Here is a 19,384-nt window from a genome sequence, read left to right on the forward strand (position 1 = left end):
CTAGGTCATCCCAAAAAATTACAATCGATTACTGCGTCACTGCGTGAAATGAAAACAAATCCTTCAGCATTTATAATAATGTGTTAAAATATCTAATCATTCCCATTGGTTTTTTTAAAGGGTAACAACACGAAAAACCATTTAAATACCCCGCAAATTTTTATGTAACAATTTATTTGGTCATTCAAGAAATCGTAAATCCGTGAAAAGCAACGTTAACACAGATTCTAGTTAGTAAAATTTAACTGTAGCGTACTTTAAGCGTTGAGTTAAAATTAAATGTTAACCTAAGTGCAGACTAGGAATTAGGATAGATCTGTTCTGCGCGTAAGACGAAAGGTAAATACGAGTAATCATATCTCCCGAGCGGGATTTACGTTGTAGATGTCTACGGGCTCCGGTAACCACTTAACACCAGCTTAGCTGCGAGATCGTCCACGTATGCAATAAGAAAAAAAATTAAAAAAGAATCTGAAATATCTGATATTTATGAAGTCGTCATGGCCTAAAAGTTAAAACGCCCGGTGTCTATTCCTGCCGTGAAGCAGTTATGCGATCTGGCTTGTTGGGTTTATGCAATGGAAATTTAGACCGTATAATCTCTACGTGAATGGCGGCATTCACATTGATGTCTATGGGTTTCGGTAGTCGCCTAGCACCAGGTGGGCCGTATGCTCATTCAACCATCTCAACAATAATAATAACATTAATAATAAAGCTATTGCGTTAGTCTATTAAAAACTGTTGACTATATAACTTGTATACGTTCGGATTCAATAAGATATTTCATCATGTAATTGTTGCAGAGTCATCAAGAGTACGAGAGAGTGTTTTAATTGTTCCCAGAATCAATTAGACATTTCGCATCAGATTTGTTGATCGTGAGATAAACATAGTGAAATTTGTGTATATCACTGACGAGTATAATAAAATACAAAAAATATCTTTTTTTCGCAGTTGTATAAAAAAAAATAATGTTTTCTTATTGCTTAGATGGTTGGACGAGCTTACAGCCCACCTGGTGTTAAGTGGTTACTAGAGCCCATAGACATCTACAAAGTAAATGTGCCACCCACTTTGAAAAATAAATAAATAAATAAGGTCTTAGTATAGTTACAACGGCTGCCTCACCCTTCAAACCAAAATGCATTTACTGCTTCACGGCAGAAATAGGCGGGGTGGTGGTATCTACCCGCGCGGACTCACAAGAGGTCCTACCACCATTTGTGTCCCAAATCACGCGACCTTATGGCACTGACATTTGTTAGTTATTGAGATCTTAGGCATCGCTTTTCTTCTAGCCTGGCCAAATGCTAAAACTCAAGTGATGAATAGTCTCACTTGGCTTTCTTCACAATCGACCTATTGCACATCTTATATCGGAATTTACCAAATAATTACCCATTCATTCCGCATCTAGGTGGTATTTAACAATCACCCAAACAGTTATTTTCGTACCTACAAGTATTTACATTTGCATAGGCATGCAAGCGCCTACATACAATTATTTGAATCCGATGGTATTCAGATTATAAGGTTGCGAATTTTCTTGTAATGCAACGTGTGTTGGGCAACATAATTTGATGTACGTGTTTATGTTATAGGTTGGTTCTTAATGTTGAAGCCACATATTTGATTAAATTTGGCCGTTTTCAATGCGGATTGATGATGTACAACAGAATAATAATTACCATTACATTTATGATAGGATTTATCTAGACGTTTATATACATAAAATCCACACGTGTCGCTCTCACCTCAACTTGGGCCATAGACCTGAGAGCCACATTAATGAATTTATTGTTCATCTTCATCGTGGTAGACATTTCCATGCACTGTATCGCAAACCATATTTTTTTTACTGACATATGTCAAAATGTCATTGAGTACGAAATCACTAGCTCATCCTTCAACTTTTCGAATATTACAGACAGAAGAATAAATCAGGCGACATCAATATTGGGAGCGAGTAAGATCCGTTTGGCTTACCGTCAACCGTAATAAGTATTATACGTACCCTTGGAGAAAATTACATTGAATTTTGTATGAGGAATGTTAACTGCTCATTACTGTGAAGACTACGCCTACAGTCGGAGGGCAAGCAAGGGAACGTACTTAAATGAGGTTTTTGACTAGCATGTTGGTAATAACTGAGTTTAGTAGCTCGTTTAGTAGAATACCAATTGGTAGTTTTTTAAAGTATCTCGATAGAATGGTACAGTTGGTAGATTTGACATCATATCTTTCTTTTTTTTAATTAAATTTTACGTATTACGGGTTAGCTAATATAGCACTCAACATTAGATGTAGCGTTTTTTTTTATTGTGTTCTAAGCCGACGAGCATACGGCCTAACTGATGGTAACTGATTACCATCGCTTATGGACGTCAGTAATGCTAGGGGTACAGCCAAGTCGCTGCCTACGCCCACTGAGTTTCTCGCCGGATTTTCTCAGTGGGTCGCGTTTCCGATCCGGTGGTAGATTCTGCGAAGCACGGCTCTTGCTAGGGTTCGTGTTAGCAACGTCGTCAGGTTTGAGCTTCTTGAGCTCACCTACTAGTTAAGGTTACGCTGAAATAGCCTCTCGAGGCTATCAGCTTAGGTAGGAAAAAAAAAACTGCCTACAAATATTTAGGAATTCAAACTTTCAAATTGAACAATGTAATTGTATTAAAATACAGTGCATTGTATACAAATATCGAACCATTTTCACATAAACTTTACTAATATGGTACTAGGTCTAAAAATATTATGTACTAATATTACAACTAGTACAATTAAACACTAAAACTTTTTTTTTAATTAATGCATAATTAATACAAAAGGTACATTCGGCTTTACGTCTTCAGCGTCTCTTTAGGTCATCTTATAAATAAATGAATCAAAAAAGAACAAAAAAAAGTTAAATGCAACTACGAATTTTGAAAAATAGTTTGAAATTATTTCTACCGATTTTGTGGCTGACGTTTCATTGGTTCACACTAATCTAATAATAGCATGACTAAAATAAGACGAAGCAAATGACGTTTACGTATAACTCAAAGTCCATTGACAGATTGACAGTGTGCCATAAATGGTTTGACAGCTACTGTCGACCGCCTCAAACGCCATAACTGGCGCTAAGTGCAAATTGACGTGAATCCTTTGTACAGTCCCACAGTGTCAGCAATTGTAGTGCCAAACGTCAGATAATAATGACACGAGTGATGTTTTTGTTTTACTTTTTTGGAATTTCCCACTGATTACAATTAGTGTTTAAGTCTAAATTTTTTACTTTTGATTACTTATGATTTGTAGATATGTAACTTCTGAGCTATCCTAACATTATATCTTGGCCAATAAGCTATCATTGGATAATTCTTACTACTACGTGTATCATAGAATCACAGTCTATTATTACGTATCTTATATTTCTTAAAGTAAGTTATCCAAATTTTACCTATGTTCATATTTTAAAAAAAATACATGATTTTTTTTCATTCTTTCCATTTACGCATTAGTAAAAAATAAAAATCAATGGCGGATTCCGGATATCAATAAGGACAACTATATTAAATATTTTTTAACAGCGCCATGTACATATAGAATTCCATTCTGCTTTCCTAAAATAATATGGTATTTTATTTAGGTGTCTGAAATTCTTGACAAAAAATAATAAAAAAGCGGTGTAAGTTTTGAATATTGTTTTATATTTTTACTTATTTTTTTTTTTTTTTTAAAACAACAATAGCCCACCTTTATTCAATCTGCTTTATTGACACACAGCCCATTGATATTGTAGATACGAAAATCGATCAGTAATCATTGTTATTCAATCTGACATCACAACGTCGCGTGCAGAATAAATTTATAAAATAGACATTATCATTACTATTGTAGACTACACGACTATCGTACCAATTACGATTACGGTACATTTATATTCGAGTTTAATTGTTTTTTGTGCGTTATAATGATCGTTAATAAATCAACTACTTTGTTGACTTTTGCGTTTTGAATTTGCTTTGTGTTATCGACATTCTGTTTGACGTTGCTACATATTAAACAAAACGTTTGTTTATCCGTGATGCTACTGAATAACAATATCCAGTACATACGTAGGTAGCTATAGCTTTTTTTGTGTTGGTAACATTGCGTTGTCAAGTAAAACGGGCTTGTTATTTACGTGATGGAGTTTTCTCTACGAATATAATCTGTGTAAAATAAATCATGGTACTTTTATCATAAACATAAATTATAACATAACAGTTTTAAGCTATCGATGAAGAATGCAGCAAATCCAGTAATTCACAACCAAACTGTTGACAACCTTATTAATCAAGGGAAATCTAACCTTATAATAGACATTTTAATGTGCATTTAAATATCTCTGAAACTAGGTATTTGCAACAACTCGTTTTCTTTTCCCTACCATGCACTTACTCCATGCACGGAACATCTCTGAACGCACCCGAAGATAGCATTGACGTCATAATCTGTGTTTTTTTTATTGCTTCGATGGGTGGACGAGCTCACGGCCCACCGGGTGTTAAGTGGTTACCGGATACCATAGACATCTATAATGTAAATGCCGCCACCCACCCACCTTGAGACATGAGTTCTAGATCGCAGTTTTTACATTAAAACGGCTGCCCCGCCCTTCAAACCGAGCGCATTACTGCTTTACGGCAGAAATAGGCGGGGTGGTGGTACCTACCCGCGCGGACTCACAAGAGGTCCTACCACCAGTAATTACGTAAATTATAATTTTGCGGGTTTTATTTTTATTACACGATGTTATTCCTTCACCGTGGAAGTCAATTGCAAACATTTGTTAAGTACGTATTTCATTGGAAAAATTGGTACTTGCCGGCGGGGTTCGAACTCCGGTGCATCGTTAGATACGAATGCACCGGACGTATTATCCTTTAGCCCACGAGGAATTAAAATTTTGTATCAAAATATTTTGAAACAAAGAATTTTGACCTTAAAATTATTGCGACGATATAGAAATGATTTAAGGCGGCCAAGTGTTTTAAAATCGCATAACTTCAGTTTTCACGGAACCAGCTAAATTGAATTCGTTCAGAAACGAAAACCAATTAGCGTGAAGGCAGAACTAAGCCTCATTTTCCACCACGGCCTTTGCCATCATCATCAACCTGTATCTCGCTACTGCTGGATGTAGGCTTTTCCCATAGTTAATCACAATGAAAGATCCTCCGCCTCCGCCGCATTTCGTCTCAAGTCATCGGTCCAGGGCCTTACCAGGCGCTTATCTTATTTATCAGGGTTTTCTTTTTGAAAACTTTCAATAGTCCAATAAATAAAACGCCCAATAGTGCAGGGACACGAACCGGTTAGCGAACGGTAATGGTTATGTAAAGTAACACAATTTGTTATTTTATTGAAAGCATAAAATAGCGTTATTCGCGTGGGCGGACGTTGATGTACTCAGATAAAGTCTAATCAATATTATGCTATTCTTTTGAAGGTTACGGTGGATATGTTACATTAACGGTTCTTTCTGTGAACGTAGACTCGCGTGGGCCATCTAATACGAAATAGAAACTTAATTGAGATAAAATTACATTGAAATATTCTTGGTGAATCCGAATTCCGTGTCTTAATCCAAACACGGAGTTCATAAAAGATATTTTTTATAGAGTTTAGTTGTATAACTAAATATAGTTGTCACTGTCACACATATATCAAACTCTTTATAGGTTGTTTAATAGAGAACTTATTTTAGAAGTACGTAGTGTTATTTTGTAACAACATGATTATTAAAAAATATTTCGACCTGAATTAATTTAATGTGAAAATAAAAAATAAAAATAAGCTTTAACAACAGCACTAATAAAATATGGTCCGTTTTGTGAAATACTTGTTAAAGTGTATTAAATAGGTCTTAAAAGGATCATCGAAACTAACCCAGGGAGTTGACTTTTATATACATATTTGCGTAATAAATATTTTAAGCATTTTTTTGGAATTCGAATAATATGTTCTGGTCTTTTTTTTTATTGCCCTTGTAGGCAAACGAGCATACGGCCCACCTGATGGTGTGTGGTTAACATCGCCCATGGACTTCAGCAATGCCAGGTGTAGAGCCAAGCCGCTGCCTACCGTTAAGTACTCTCCACAAGCCTCGTTTGAAGAAGGATATGTCAGGTAGATCTATGTAGTAAATTAATTATAATGCCTATAATGGCTATTTTTAATTAACATTATAATGCCTTTTTGCACAAATTCGACACCATTCGTAAGGAATGAGTGAGAGCTCGTTGCAAGGAATTTCCGCCGTAAAGTGCTACATATTCTCTATCTCTATCTCTGCGCTGCCGGCAATGAGTCTGCCGACAAGTCTATTATCTTGATAAGTTCAAAGACTTAACAAGACGGTGATTTGACGACCGAACTAATATTACTGGAGTTAAATAGTATCAAAATTAAAACTTTAATTTTTTAGTGCAAGTAACCCACAAATGCAAATTGAGCGCATATTACGTATTAAGGTCTGCCGCAACGCATGCTATTTTTATTGAAGAGTACTCCTTCGTTTTTGTTTTAATTTAAACTAGAGGTCCCGCAGTAGTCGAAATTCGACTATAATTAATTGGAATTGTAAGTTTGTACATTATTGTGATTGTATTTTATACTTCTATAATCACAAATTTCGCCAAGACTACATTATAAAAAATATTTAAAAAGGCAAACAATATTTAATCTATTCTCAATTTGACCACAGACGTCAAGAACAAAAGTTTGACAATAAATAGTATGCATGCGTGTGTGCGTCAAATACGTGGTAAGTATGTAGTGTGTGTAATGTTTTCTTTATTGATTTAATGTATCTTTTATGCATTTATTTAAAAAAAATATTAGCATTGTGCACTTCTTCTCTATATTCTCATAAGTGTGGAAAATTTCATTCTCCTCCGTCCGCGCAATTTTCGTAAAAAGGGATACAAAGTTTTTGCTTCACGTATTAATATATAGATATTCATATACACGATCGATGCTTAATTAAATAGAAATATTTATATCAAAACCTGGTTAGTGCCTTCAAATTAGAAATCTTAAGGTGTGGGTAACTCGCCGATATTTGTCCCTTGTTGCTTTCCTTCGACTTCTGTAAAAGGTTAAAAGCCAACCAAAAGTAGATATGTGTACAGCGTAAATTTAATTGCAATACCAAATAAGATAAAACAACTACTGTATAGGAACATTTTCAAACTAAAATTACATGTTTTTGATTAAAAGCCAATTGTACAATATAAAATTTTAGCGCAAGCGGTCACTAGTTTCTTTTTACACTTTTTCGAAATCAATACGTTGAAATCATGTTTCATTCTTTCGACCTGCTGATCGCCTGGTAATGATTTTTTTTTATTTCTTTATTGCCCTTGTAGGCAGACGAGCATGCGGCCCACCTGAGTGGTTACCGTCGCCCATGGACTTCAGCAATGCCAGAGGCAGAGCCAAGCCGCTGCCTACCGATCCTAACTCCCTTGATTGGAAATCAGTCTCTTACTATCCTTGTTGTTGGTCAAGTACCGGTTGTTCGAGTACAGTTTAAGAAAGTAGAAGTCAATTTAATATAAAGATATTACATATTTAAGAGACTTTCATTAACATTATTTTCCTGTCCTAGACGTAATTTCATAAAGGAATCATTCAGCGAAAAGTTCATTGACTTCAATACCTCAACGAGTCAAATACGAAGCTCCAAAATTCTATCAATCTTTAAAAACCGCTTGAGGTTTAGCGTTTTTAAATAAATGCTGCTTTATTCACATTTCAGGTTTGTTGTTCCAGTTTCGATCTTGGAAAACACATCTTTATAGCCTGTATTTTAAAGTGATATCTACATTGGAGTTTGACTACAATCTAACGCGAATTTTACACCACCATTCTAATATAAATATCAAGAATGGCCACATAATAACAGTGCAAGTGTACAAACAAAATAATAGGCCGCTTCCGTTGTGATAAAAAAAAAAACTTTTGAAGCGCTTACTATGCACATGCAGCGACATCAATATTTTACATAACAAATTGAGCAATAATAAGAAATAACAGTCATTTGTATGATACAAATGTTGGTTGGTTCAAAGCGTTGTTATCTGGCATCGTTGGGCGCATAAATAACTGAGGTCGAATGAGGTGAACCACTCAAGACTTTGAACGAATGAGAGACGTTTTGATTCGGGCCCTTCGTATTTACTTTCCATTGTGATTGTGAAAATATTTATAATAATAATAATTTCTTATTATATATAACATATTAAATGCATAACGTAAAAAGTGAAAGTTTGCGTGTTCGTATTATTGTTGCGCAAACACGAAAATGACTGACCGAATTGATTTGAGTGAATTTTGATGTGTCGTCGTAAATGAAGTGATTCAGGCAAAGTCGTGCGTATTTGCTATTGTAATATTTTTTTAAGGGATTTTATGACGTAACTAAGACCTTTAAGTCGTGTCTTATTTTAATTTATATTCTTATTTTTATGAAAAATGATAAAATGGAGTGAAATGAAATGAAGATGATTAAATTGAGACATTAATCAACTGGGTTGAAATTAAATGAAATGTGATGATATGGGATGAAATATAATCTCAGTAAAATGGTGATCATTTACTGAGATTTTTTCAGTGGACTCTTTGGAGAATCCCGAGAAATTACGTCCAGCGGCTTTGTTTCATTTTCTCACATTAGTGCACTTTCACAGACACTAAACAGTTAATAAACCACAGTTATTACACATTTAAACCTGAAGAAACACGAAATAGACAAAATAAAACAAATCACACAACTTCACTTCTCGCGTTCCCGCCAAAAAGTCCGGCTATTATAATAAGCAAGATATTATAGTCCACATATATAGTATAGCCCACGAAATGTGTAAATCATCCGGCACGTCGCATATAATATGCCAATGCCAATAATATACGCGGGGTTAAGCCGTAAAAGTAACGACTTATGAGAATCGTGGAAAAAAAACTATTAAATGACTGACTCGGTAGTGCAGTAGTTTGCGCGGTTCGATACTATCGATACTTTTAGGTACCACAAGCACCGGTCACCGTGTCTCTCGAACCTGTCGCTTGCGACGAACGGTTCGGCGAGCAAATTAACCCACAGACACAGCCAACTGAGTTTCTCACTGGATTTTCTCAGCGCGTTTCCGATCTGATGGTAGATTCTGCGTCGCATTGCTCTTGCTAGGGCTAGTGTTAGCAATGTCATCACGTTGGTGCCCCGAGAGCTCATCTACTCGCCCGGTTACGTTACCATAACCCCATAAGTTACCAGCATAGGTAGGAAAAAAAAAGATGTGTGGTGTTGTGGGACACCGGATAGCAACGAAGTTCCTTATTATAAAAATATTAATTTTAAGTTCTATTCGAGGTATAAAGAAAATAATTATTCGGGTATACATTTTTTATTGATAAAAAAAAACTACTTTACAAAGTTGTTTACTTTATTTTTATTCATAATGATTTATAAAAAATAATAATAATAATATACAAAGAAACGGCTATTTATATTAATAATAATAATAAACGTTATCATGTAGACTATACATTAGACACTGTGTAGCCATCATACTAAGACTATACATAAATAATAAAAATCTTACGTTACGGACGTTTTTTTCCTGGTTAGAGGACCCCTCCGCATCGTCCCATAAGGAACTTCGTTCCAAAACTAATGTTCTTAGTTTAAAACATTTATTACTTGAACTATACAATAGGAAGTATTAAGGTTACTCTGAACTAGTCTTAACTATGTCATTCAATTGAATTAGAAGAATTACAAGACGCTTCGGGTCAGCGATCGCTCTCGTACCGTTAATCGCATCATTAGTATATTTGTAACGTGCGACAATTTGTACTTAGCCATTAAGATACCGTAATAAACGCTTTTAATTTGTAACTTTAATGTGGGACACAGCGATGAATGAACGTACTAGTTAAAGCAAATGCTGTTCCTTAAGAGTTAACCAGCGGTTAAATGCTTTTTTCTGAGATCTTACACTGATTATTATGTGCGTCATCTTCTATATATAAAAGAAAGGCGTGTTAGTTACACTATTTATAATTCAGGAACGGCTGAACTGATTTGGCTGAAAATTGGTGAGGAGGTAGCTTAAAACCAGGAGAAGGACATAGGATACTTTTTATCACGTTCCCGTTGGACGTGATATAAAACGTGGTATAACAAAACACAACTGATATGGAATAACAAAACGCAATTGACAGCTAAACGTAATATATTCTATGGTTAATTATATAGAATTTTGAAGTTGACCGGTTGATGTGTTTGAAACAAACCGTGTGGCGGAACAAAGTTCGCCGGGTCCACTAGTTTAATTATATAATTTCAATTTAATTTTCTTAATCGTTTTATTTCACTTGATTGGTTTTCACCTTTTGATTTATGATGTATTCAAATCTGTTAGTTTTATTAACAATTTTCAAGTTCAGTATTAAAATTTAATAAACAAAAAAAAAACTATAATAATTTAACGTTACCTTCCTTAAACATTTACTGGTATTTTTCTTTAGGAAGCACCCTATTAGTAAAGTCTTAATATAGACCAGTCACTCGCAGTGCCCACTGTGCAGACAATTACGAAACGAATTATTGTTAGACGTGACATGTGTTTCAAGGACAAATTCATTTGTTTTTAAACTATGTCGGATTCGAAATCGGACCTTTGGGGTAGGCACAGGCACTCTGAGTTCATAATTTTATTTTTTTGTAGATGTGATTTGTAAATGTTTCCTCATTTTCCAATGCATTTATATTTTATTTTATCTGCAATTTTTATTATATTATTAAGATTCCTCAAACTTACAATTGGTTCAAATTTTGAGACATAAATGTATTGGCGCGTACTTTTAGGTACATATATTATTATGTACATATTAAATTCTTATTAAGTTTGCCAACTTGTTGCTCAAAAGTCAAGTAGTTTAGAATAAAACAAAACAACATATCAGTCTTCAAGTTACCGCCAATAATTCCTTAACTGGCTACTTATTTATTATATTTGTCACAGATTATAGTATGTATACTTAGACTTTTTGGCGGGAACGCGAGTAGTGAAGTTGTGTAATTTGTTTTATTTTGTCTATTTAGTGTTTCTTCGGTTTTTAATGTATATAAACGGTGGTTAATTAACTGTTTAGTATATGTGAAAGTGCACAAATGTGGAAAAATGAAACAAAGTCGCTTCAAAACTGTAAATAATTAAAAAGGGCGAATTATAAAAATCTTATTACTTCACACTTCTGTATTTCTGTGACATATTTCTGTTCGACATATCTGTATTTTTGAGCGATATTCCACTTAAGTACAGATTAAAAATTTCAAGTATCTAAAAGTTATGTAAATACATTTTATTTTAACTAAAGTTTACAGGCTTTAAAATAAATAAATAAAAATATATTTTATCTCTGTTCTTGGTTACAGAATACTCGTATTTGATTATTTAAGAAATATACTATATGTAATGTCTGCCGATTAATATTAATTGAGTAATATCAGATGATTTTTAATGATGATCGATTTACTTTGTTTTTGTAGGACTAATATTCTCTTTTGAATCAGATCGATATATCGCCTCACTAAAGATAGGGCAGGGCACACACCGGTTTCGCATCACGACAGTCACGAACAATACCGCTGTACTACAAGCTTGTTGTAATTAATAAACAATTACAAAATGTCGTTACACTCGCAACCGTAATTATATTGTAATTTCAACAGCGAAGAGTTTCATAGAGCATGGCACGCGACGCCATGCATGAATAACGCATGAATAACTGTCAGCTGTCAGTTATAGGGCTGCCGGTTTCGTGTGAAGGTTTAAGTTTTAATCAATGTTGTATCAAAGGTACTGTAGTTACGAGCTCGCATTTTTTTTTATTGCCATTGTACGCAAGAACGAGAAAGTACGACTATTTTGCAACCAAGCACTTGCCCACTTCGTTTGAAACTGGTGGCAGCATTAAGGCATACCATCATTCTGGTATCTGGTATAAATTTAACATCAGCCGGAATCTGAAATATATCGGAAATAGTAGAAAAAATCTTTTTTTTATTGCTTAAATGGGTGGACGAGCTCACAGCCCACTTGGTGTTAAGTGGTTACTGGATCCCATAGACATCTACAACGTAAATGCGCCACCCACCTTGAGATATAAGTTCTAAGGTCTAAAGTATCGTTACAACGGCTGCCACACCCTTCAAACCGAAACGCATTACTGCTTCACGGCAGAAATAGGCAGGATGTTGGTACCTATCCGCGAGGACTCACAAGAGGTGCTACCACCAGTACAAATCTACAAATCTAAAATGTACACTGACATTAGCAACCCTATTCTGCAATTCTATTGTAGCTGTGCAGATCAGCACGGATAGCGAACTAAAATAAAAACAATTGAACAAAAAATATAAAGAATTGTCTATGGCGCTGGCTTTATACGGTGAAAGCATGTGAATCATTATTTCCAATACAATTAATAGAGGAAATTATTATGGGAATTCGTTTCTTTTTTTTTTTTAATTCTATCGTAACGAAGGCATGCTCGAAAGGCTTTTTATGAGTGAAAATGACAATTACTGGTTCATTGATCTTCTGATTGTGAATGATTCTTTAATAGCTTATTTAACTACACATATTTTTAATAGGCTTTTATTAGCTTCAGACGTATGTAACGGAATCTTTGAACATGATTTTGACCCCCTTCAAAACGTCGGATTAACTCGAAATTTGGTATACTTATTAAGAACCGATGACACTTCAATATAAAAAATTGAAAAATTTGAAATTCAACTAAAAAATGAAAAAGAAATAATAGTTTAAAAAAACTAACAAAATACGCTGTTATAGAAAATTCAACTAAAAAATAGAAAATAAATTTTAATAAATTTGAATTAAAAATAGTGCAAGAAAAAAAGATTTTATTGTAAAAAAAGCGTCGGGTGCATGGTATCTATCCGTAGTTATAAATATTTTATGAACAGATATGAATCGAAGGGTTATTTTGATAATATCCTGAAAACCAACCCACGCTTTTTTTTTACAATAAAATGATTTTTTCTTACATTATTGGAGTTTACTCCTTAAGAATCGATTTACATATATAGGCCCGGGGTATGAAAATTATGGGGACCAAAATCGTACTAGAGAGTATAGCATGTCACACGAAATGCGTTATTCGCCTGATTGGCCAGGTGATGCGTGCGCGCGCCAATCAGGAGCCAACGCGCGGCCGCGTTATCGCAGGTGACGCCGGGCTGCTGCGCCGGCAGTCCGCCACAAAGCCTCGTACTGATCGCGCGTTTCTCTCATTATTGTATTTTCATATATTTGTTAGTCGTTTGTTTTGTGTCTCGTTAATTTGTTAATAATCTGTAGTGTATCGTGTTGTCGTAATATAGAACTATTTCTCGAATTGTTTCGTTTAATTTACCGACATCGTTTTGCTTGTGGCCGGACGCCGTTCGGGTTCGATTCCTGAACGTATCAACTGTTAGTGGGTTGATACCCGAATATAACCCGCTACAAATCATTTATTAATAAAGCTTATTAAATATAAACAATTCCTTCTATCAGTGAATGGACAACTTATATATTAATTGTAAAAGTGAATTATATAGACTTACTTAATTACCGCATCCACGTGTTCCGCAACTCCCGGATCATTCTCACTAGAATACGTAACTTCCATATTTTACTGTATTCAACTGACACAAATTTATATTTATATCCAGTAAACTCCAGCCGTGCGTCGGAGCGGACACACACACTTTTTTTTTTTTTAATTCAAATTTATTAAAATTTATTTTCTATTTTTTAGTTGGATTTTCTATAAAACCGTATTTTGTTAGTTTTTTTAAACTATTTATTTAGTGGTGAAATTGTGTATTGAATAGGAAGCCAAGGCGTTATCGCACTGCTAAAGGGCAGCAGCGGCTGTGGGCTGACACTCCTCGATCCAGACTGATTCTGTCCCATTGGGTATCCTATGGGTATGAATCAGCAGCGCCGATTTTTTTATCCTACATATGTGCTGGTAGCCTAAGGGTCTATTCCTGAGAAGATCCGGCGAGAAACTCAGTAGGCTAAAGCCGTTTATACGGGCTCCGGACAATGGGTTGACCAAGGCTATCGACGGTCACGTCTCCGACGGCAACAGGTCCTATGTCTTATGGAGTAGTGTGTCACTTTGCACAAGCTAGCACGTTTTCCGTCTCGATATGGAAGTGAAGAAAGAACGGAAGGGTTCTTTTAGGTTCAAAAAGCACCGACCCAACTTGTGGGATCATTTACGATGTGACCTTAAAGGACTTATTGTGACGCTTCAGTGACGGTATGAATACGTGAAAACCTAAAGGTATTTGCGGCATTGTTAACGATGTTCGAATAACAGTAATCCTATCCTTTAACCGCCAGTGAAGAGAATCTTACAATCATGTAAGTCTATCAGATCACTTAAGTTTTACCATGTACTCATTTATTATACACTTACAGCTTTTAAAGCCTTGTTCTGTCAAATTATGTATTTTTAAAATGCTTAGTCACCGTGGGACTACGGAAGTTGGTTCCACGGGATTCTCATGCACAAAAGGCCTAATGCTAATATACTGACTATCAAAAGTGTCAATTGAAAATTCAAGTTTATTATACAAATATAGCCCACGCGTACTCTTACACGGGTCGGCCATACTATAAATCTTGATGCGGTACATGCGTGTTTTTACGCTTCCTCTTCATGCACATTGTGGTGGAACCGTTAGCTTATTCAATATAAAAAGTTAATGACGTCCTCATTCGCTCGTCTATGGTTTTAAATATTGTTTTTCGCTGCCTATTTTTTTGGATTAATAAGTCATAAATACGAAATCATAACGTTTTTGGCGGGAGTTATTAAATTGCGTTTTGTAAGTGCAGGCTTATTGCTGTCTGCAAATTGTAATATTGGTACCTATATAATGAAATCTGACATAATAATATGTACTATAGGTACGTACTTTATAACAAAGATATAAAAATTTCCGTTAATAATTATTAAAACAATATTAATTTACAGTAATAACACGACCGTAACAACGACATGGTAATCCCATAAAACTGACTTGCAACGCAACATAATCGAGCCTAAGCCTGGCTTTAAATTACGATCCATTTGCGCTTTCAAATCCCTTTGCTTTCACTTCACGCGGTCACTTTGACAGGCGCATAACCTCCACAATTTGTAAAGTACTAAATTTTCCCGCCACCTTGCACGTACGAAACCAATCTATTCTCGGAATTATTGTTAGATATTATTTTTAAACATTACAGTTACATAGCATTCTGATTTTAAATTAATACCTATAAAATAACACAAATTAGTACATGGAAGACTTGAGTTTTCTATTATAATTAAAAAGAAGGTTTATGTGTCAAGCCGCATCACGCGTTTTTTCTATAATTAGTTGACAAAATTGTGAATCAGTTTTAAATTTATTGCATCTGTGGTATGATAAAATTTCATAAAATCTGTGACTTTTTTGGCGGGAACGCGAGAAGTGAGGTTGTGTGATTTGTTTTATTGTGTCTATTCTGTGTTTCTTCAGGTTCAAATGTGTAATAAGGGTGGTTTATTAACTGTTTAATATCTGTGAAAGTGCACAAATGTGGGAAAATGAACCAAAGCCGCTGGACGTCACTTCCCGGGATCCTCCAAAAAAGTCCAATGAAAAAGTCTCAGTAGATGACCACCATTTTACTGAGATTATATTTCATGTCATATCATCTCATCTCATTTGATTTCATCCCAGTTGAATAATGTCTCAATTTAATCACCTTCATTTCATTTCATCATTTTTTCATAAAAATAAGAATAAAAACTAAAATAAGACATGACTTAAAGGTCTTAGTTACCAGGTCATAAAATCCCTTTTAAAATCATAAAATCAGTCTTTTGGTTCTAAGCATAGATTAAACACTTAATATTTGGTTCTAAGCGCATAATATTTTCTGGTTTCTGAATTTCGCGTTTTGTAACTCTGATAGCATCTTCGTGGCACAAGAGGCCGTTGACCCGATGCTATCTGATTATAATTGTGTTGTTGTTTTATATGATGTTCCGATCAATATATTATCGTGTTAGTAATCACTCCCGTCGCAGTCTTAGTTTCTTAGAACTAATTTCCCTTACGTTTGCTAAAGATACGCTAAAAATTTCGACATTTGATCATACAGTCAGCTAATTAAACGTAGCATCAAAGTATGCCGTGGATAATATTAAAACGCCAGACCGTCGTGTTAATGGCATAATTAATGCGTCCCAAATGCAGTTGCAGTCCGGATGTGACGTGGGTGATGCGTAGGCGGTATCAGGTTTGATTCCTTGTTTCTTTTCAATTAAGCATTTCACGTGTCTTTTTAAATAAAACTCAAAAACAACTTGTCTACGCCATAAACATGATAACTAAACTTGAAAAAGAGCAGTAATTTGAAGTCGGAGTTTATCTATAGTCTGTCTTAGGTGAGCTCACGGCTCGCTAGGTGATAAATGGGTATTGAAGCTTACAGACATTACGACGCGAGTGATGCGACCGCAAGACATACGATATGTTTTGTTATCTTTCTTGTTACAAAGGAGACAAATTATTAGGACATAAAAATGCCAATAATCTTGGTAGCATTTCTTATTATTAACTTAGATATTAGACATTATTTTATTTTTTTAAATAAAAGAACACTTATTGCGGCATAACTATAATGTAATAGTTAGACATATGCTGTCGCGGCAAATTTGTAATGTTCTACAAAGTCGTAGTACATTATTTTATTCTATCATCAATAGTTTTCGCAGGGCACGCGATGTAATGAATATTTTTTTATTTATTTATTTATTTATTTATTTAATTAATTAATTTTAGATAATTTTATGACGCGTTGGGTTACATTATTGGAGTTTTAGTAAGGATCCCAATTTTTTTTCAAAAAAGATTATTGTCTATGTCACTCCGGAATAGTGTAGCTTCGAAACAGTGAAAGAAATTTTCAAATCAGTTCAGTAGTTTCGGAGCCTGTTCAATACAAACAAACAAATCTTTCCTCTTTATAATACGACGAGTATTAGTATATAGATATCGGCTTATTCGTGCTTAATAACAGTTTTTTCATGTTTTTTTTTTAATTGAAACTTTATTAACGAATCCATTGTATAAAAACGGGAGTAGCGTGCAATGCGTTGCTATGGCAACGGTAAAAATGCATTTAGCATTACACTAACATTATTTATTACTCGGTGATTACTAGGATTGCAATTAACCAAGACAATACTTGAAATGCACACGAAAAAATCTAAAATAAACCTTAATGTGTGTTTCTTTAAGGTCTGCGTTTACTCACACTGTAGGTAAAGGCAAAATTGTCATGGAAAATCAGAGAACGAACAGCTCAGTGGTTTTGAACTCTATGGTCCAAAGAATAAGGAGTTTCGAAATACTAAGTTACAGCGGAAATTAGCTTGGCGCCAAGTTGAATGGTCTTAATGTTTAAGAATGTCAATGCTATTGTACGTAGCTACAATCGTTATTCCCTTGTCGTTCTTTATAGAAATTAATAACTGAATTTAAGGTTTAATATTGCATTTATTACTATTATTATTATTTTTGACGAAACTCAACCTCAAAAGTGGTTTTGATTATGTCCACGAGTGGCGAAAACCGGAATAAAATATTTGAGTATTTCCATGATCCTGACTGATCTATCCAATACATTGACAGGTATCCAATAGGCATATGTACTTATTAATGGCCCTAACACCCTTCAAACTGGAAAGCACGCATGTTTTTCAGAAGGCAGAAATAGACAGAATAATGTTACTTACCCCTGCGGACCAAGTAACAGAAATACTTATCTCTATATATAAAAATGAATTGCTGTTCGTTAGCCTCGCTAAAACTCGAGAACGGCTGATCCGATTTGGCTAATTTTGATCTTGAATTATTTGTGGAAGTCCAGAGAAGATTTAAAAGGTAGATAAATATGAAAATGCTCGGAATCAAATAAAAATAACAATTTTGTTTTTCCTTTGTCAGACCGATTCCTTCTGATTGTTTTAAGTTTATTTTATACAAATGTTTAGGTCTTTTATTTATCGATTGAGGCACTACGAAGTCCGCCGGGTCAGCTAGTAATAAATAAAAACTGAAAACAAAGTGACAAGTATCCTCAGCTGTAAACTTTAAACTTCTAAATTAAGAGGTTCCAATGAAATTATCGAGGCGTGTTCTTTATTTAACGAGCCATAAAATTGCATTCACACATCCTATATTTTTAATGGCATATTGCAGCAATACCATTTAATTTAGGTACATATGATTTTATAACTAAATTCTATCAAAGTAATTCGAGTTGAACAAAATAAAAAAAAACATAGTCATTAATTTCAAAATTTAACAAAAAAAAGTAGTTGATGCAAAACGCTAACACGTCATTTTAAAACGCATAAATTAGGCCAACCCTAAATCCAGCACTGCAACCAAAGTGGCTCAATCATACGTAACTCTATTCATAATTTAACTAGCTGTTACCGGCGTCTTCTCCCGCGTGGTTAAGAGAAAATGTCAGTGTAGTTTCCCGTGAGAATGAAATGATTTTTCGGGATAAAAGGTCTATTTTACCCTTTTGACCTAATACTTAAAAAATCACATCAATCCGCTTGACAGTAAGACAAACAAACTAACACGCTCTCACACTTATAATATGAACTAGATGATTTACCTTATTTATTTATTCCGTGGAAAACACGAATAAAACATTTTCTGAAAATAAATCGTAGCTCCCGCTCAGAATCCCCTGTATACTACATTTTATAAAAATCGTTGGAGCCGTTTCCGAGATTCAGATCATATATATATACAAGAATTGCTCGTTCAAAGGTATAAGATATTACTACATTATATGTAGAATAATATGGATATGTATTAAATATTTAGTTAAATAAATTATCATTATGAAATAACCGGTTATTAATTATTCAAATAACAAATATCGCACCTAAGGCACACCTTACTTAGAGCGTTGACCGCAGCGTTTCGTGGGCGATGCTTATCGTATTATTATAAGATTCATTTATTTAATGGTAAGCAGTGGCAGGCTTAAGAACGTCATAGATACCATTTGTATGACATCCCAATGGGCTCGTGGCATAAATATTGCAATCGAACTTCGAAGTCCGAGTTGTCATTGACAACAGACAGAAACTACTGGGAGACTAAGCCTTTAAAATCACTTTTGTTTATCTTTTTCTTCTTCCTAGAGTTTTTTCGGTCTAGTGCCAGGATCCGCTTTCCTAAAATTCCTCCGCATTGCCTGGTCTC

General features: G+C 34.6%; 1 protein-coding gene across 4 annotated transcripts in view; it reads right to left on the reverse strand.

The window, feature by feature from the left end:
* The window catches only part of LOC101736826 (phospholipid phosphatase 2), a 121,655-nt gene that overhangs the window by 55,026 nt on the left and 47,245 nt on the right, over positions 1–19,384 (reverse strand). Inside the window, exon 1 of one of the 4 annotated variants that reach the window (XM_021352808.3) lies at positions 1,758–1,881. The exons of the other annotated variants lie outside the window; for them this stretch is intronic. Coding sequence (XP_021208483.3) covers positions 1,758–1,868 — 111 coding nt within the window. The 5' untranslated portion in view covers positions 1,869–1,881. Of the gene's footprint in view, positions 1–1,757; positions 1,882–19,384 lie in introns of those variants that run through there. 4 annotated transcript variants of the gene reach the window in all.

This window comes from Bombyx mori, chromosome 19, assembly GCF_030269925.1.
Source record: "Bombyx mori chromosome 19, ASM3026992v2".
Classification (NCBI taxonomy): domain Eukaryota; kingdom Metazoa; phylum Arthropoda; class Insecta; order Lepidoptera; family Bombycidae; genus Bombyx; species Bombyx mori.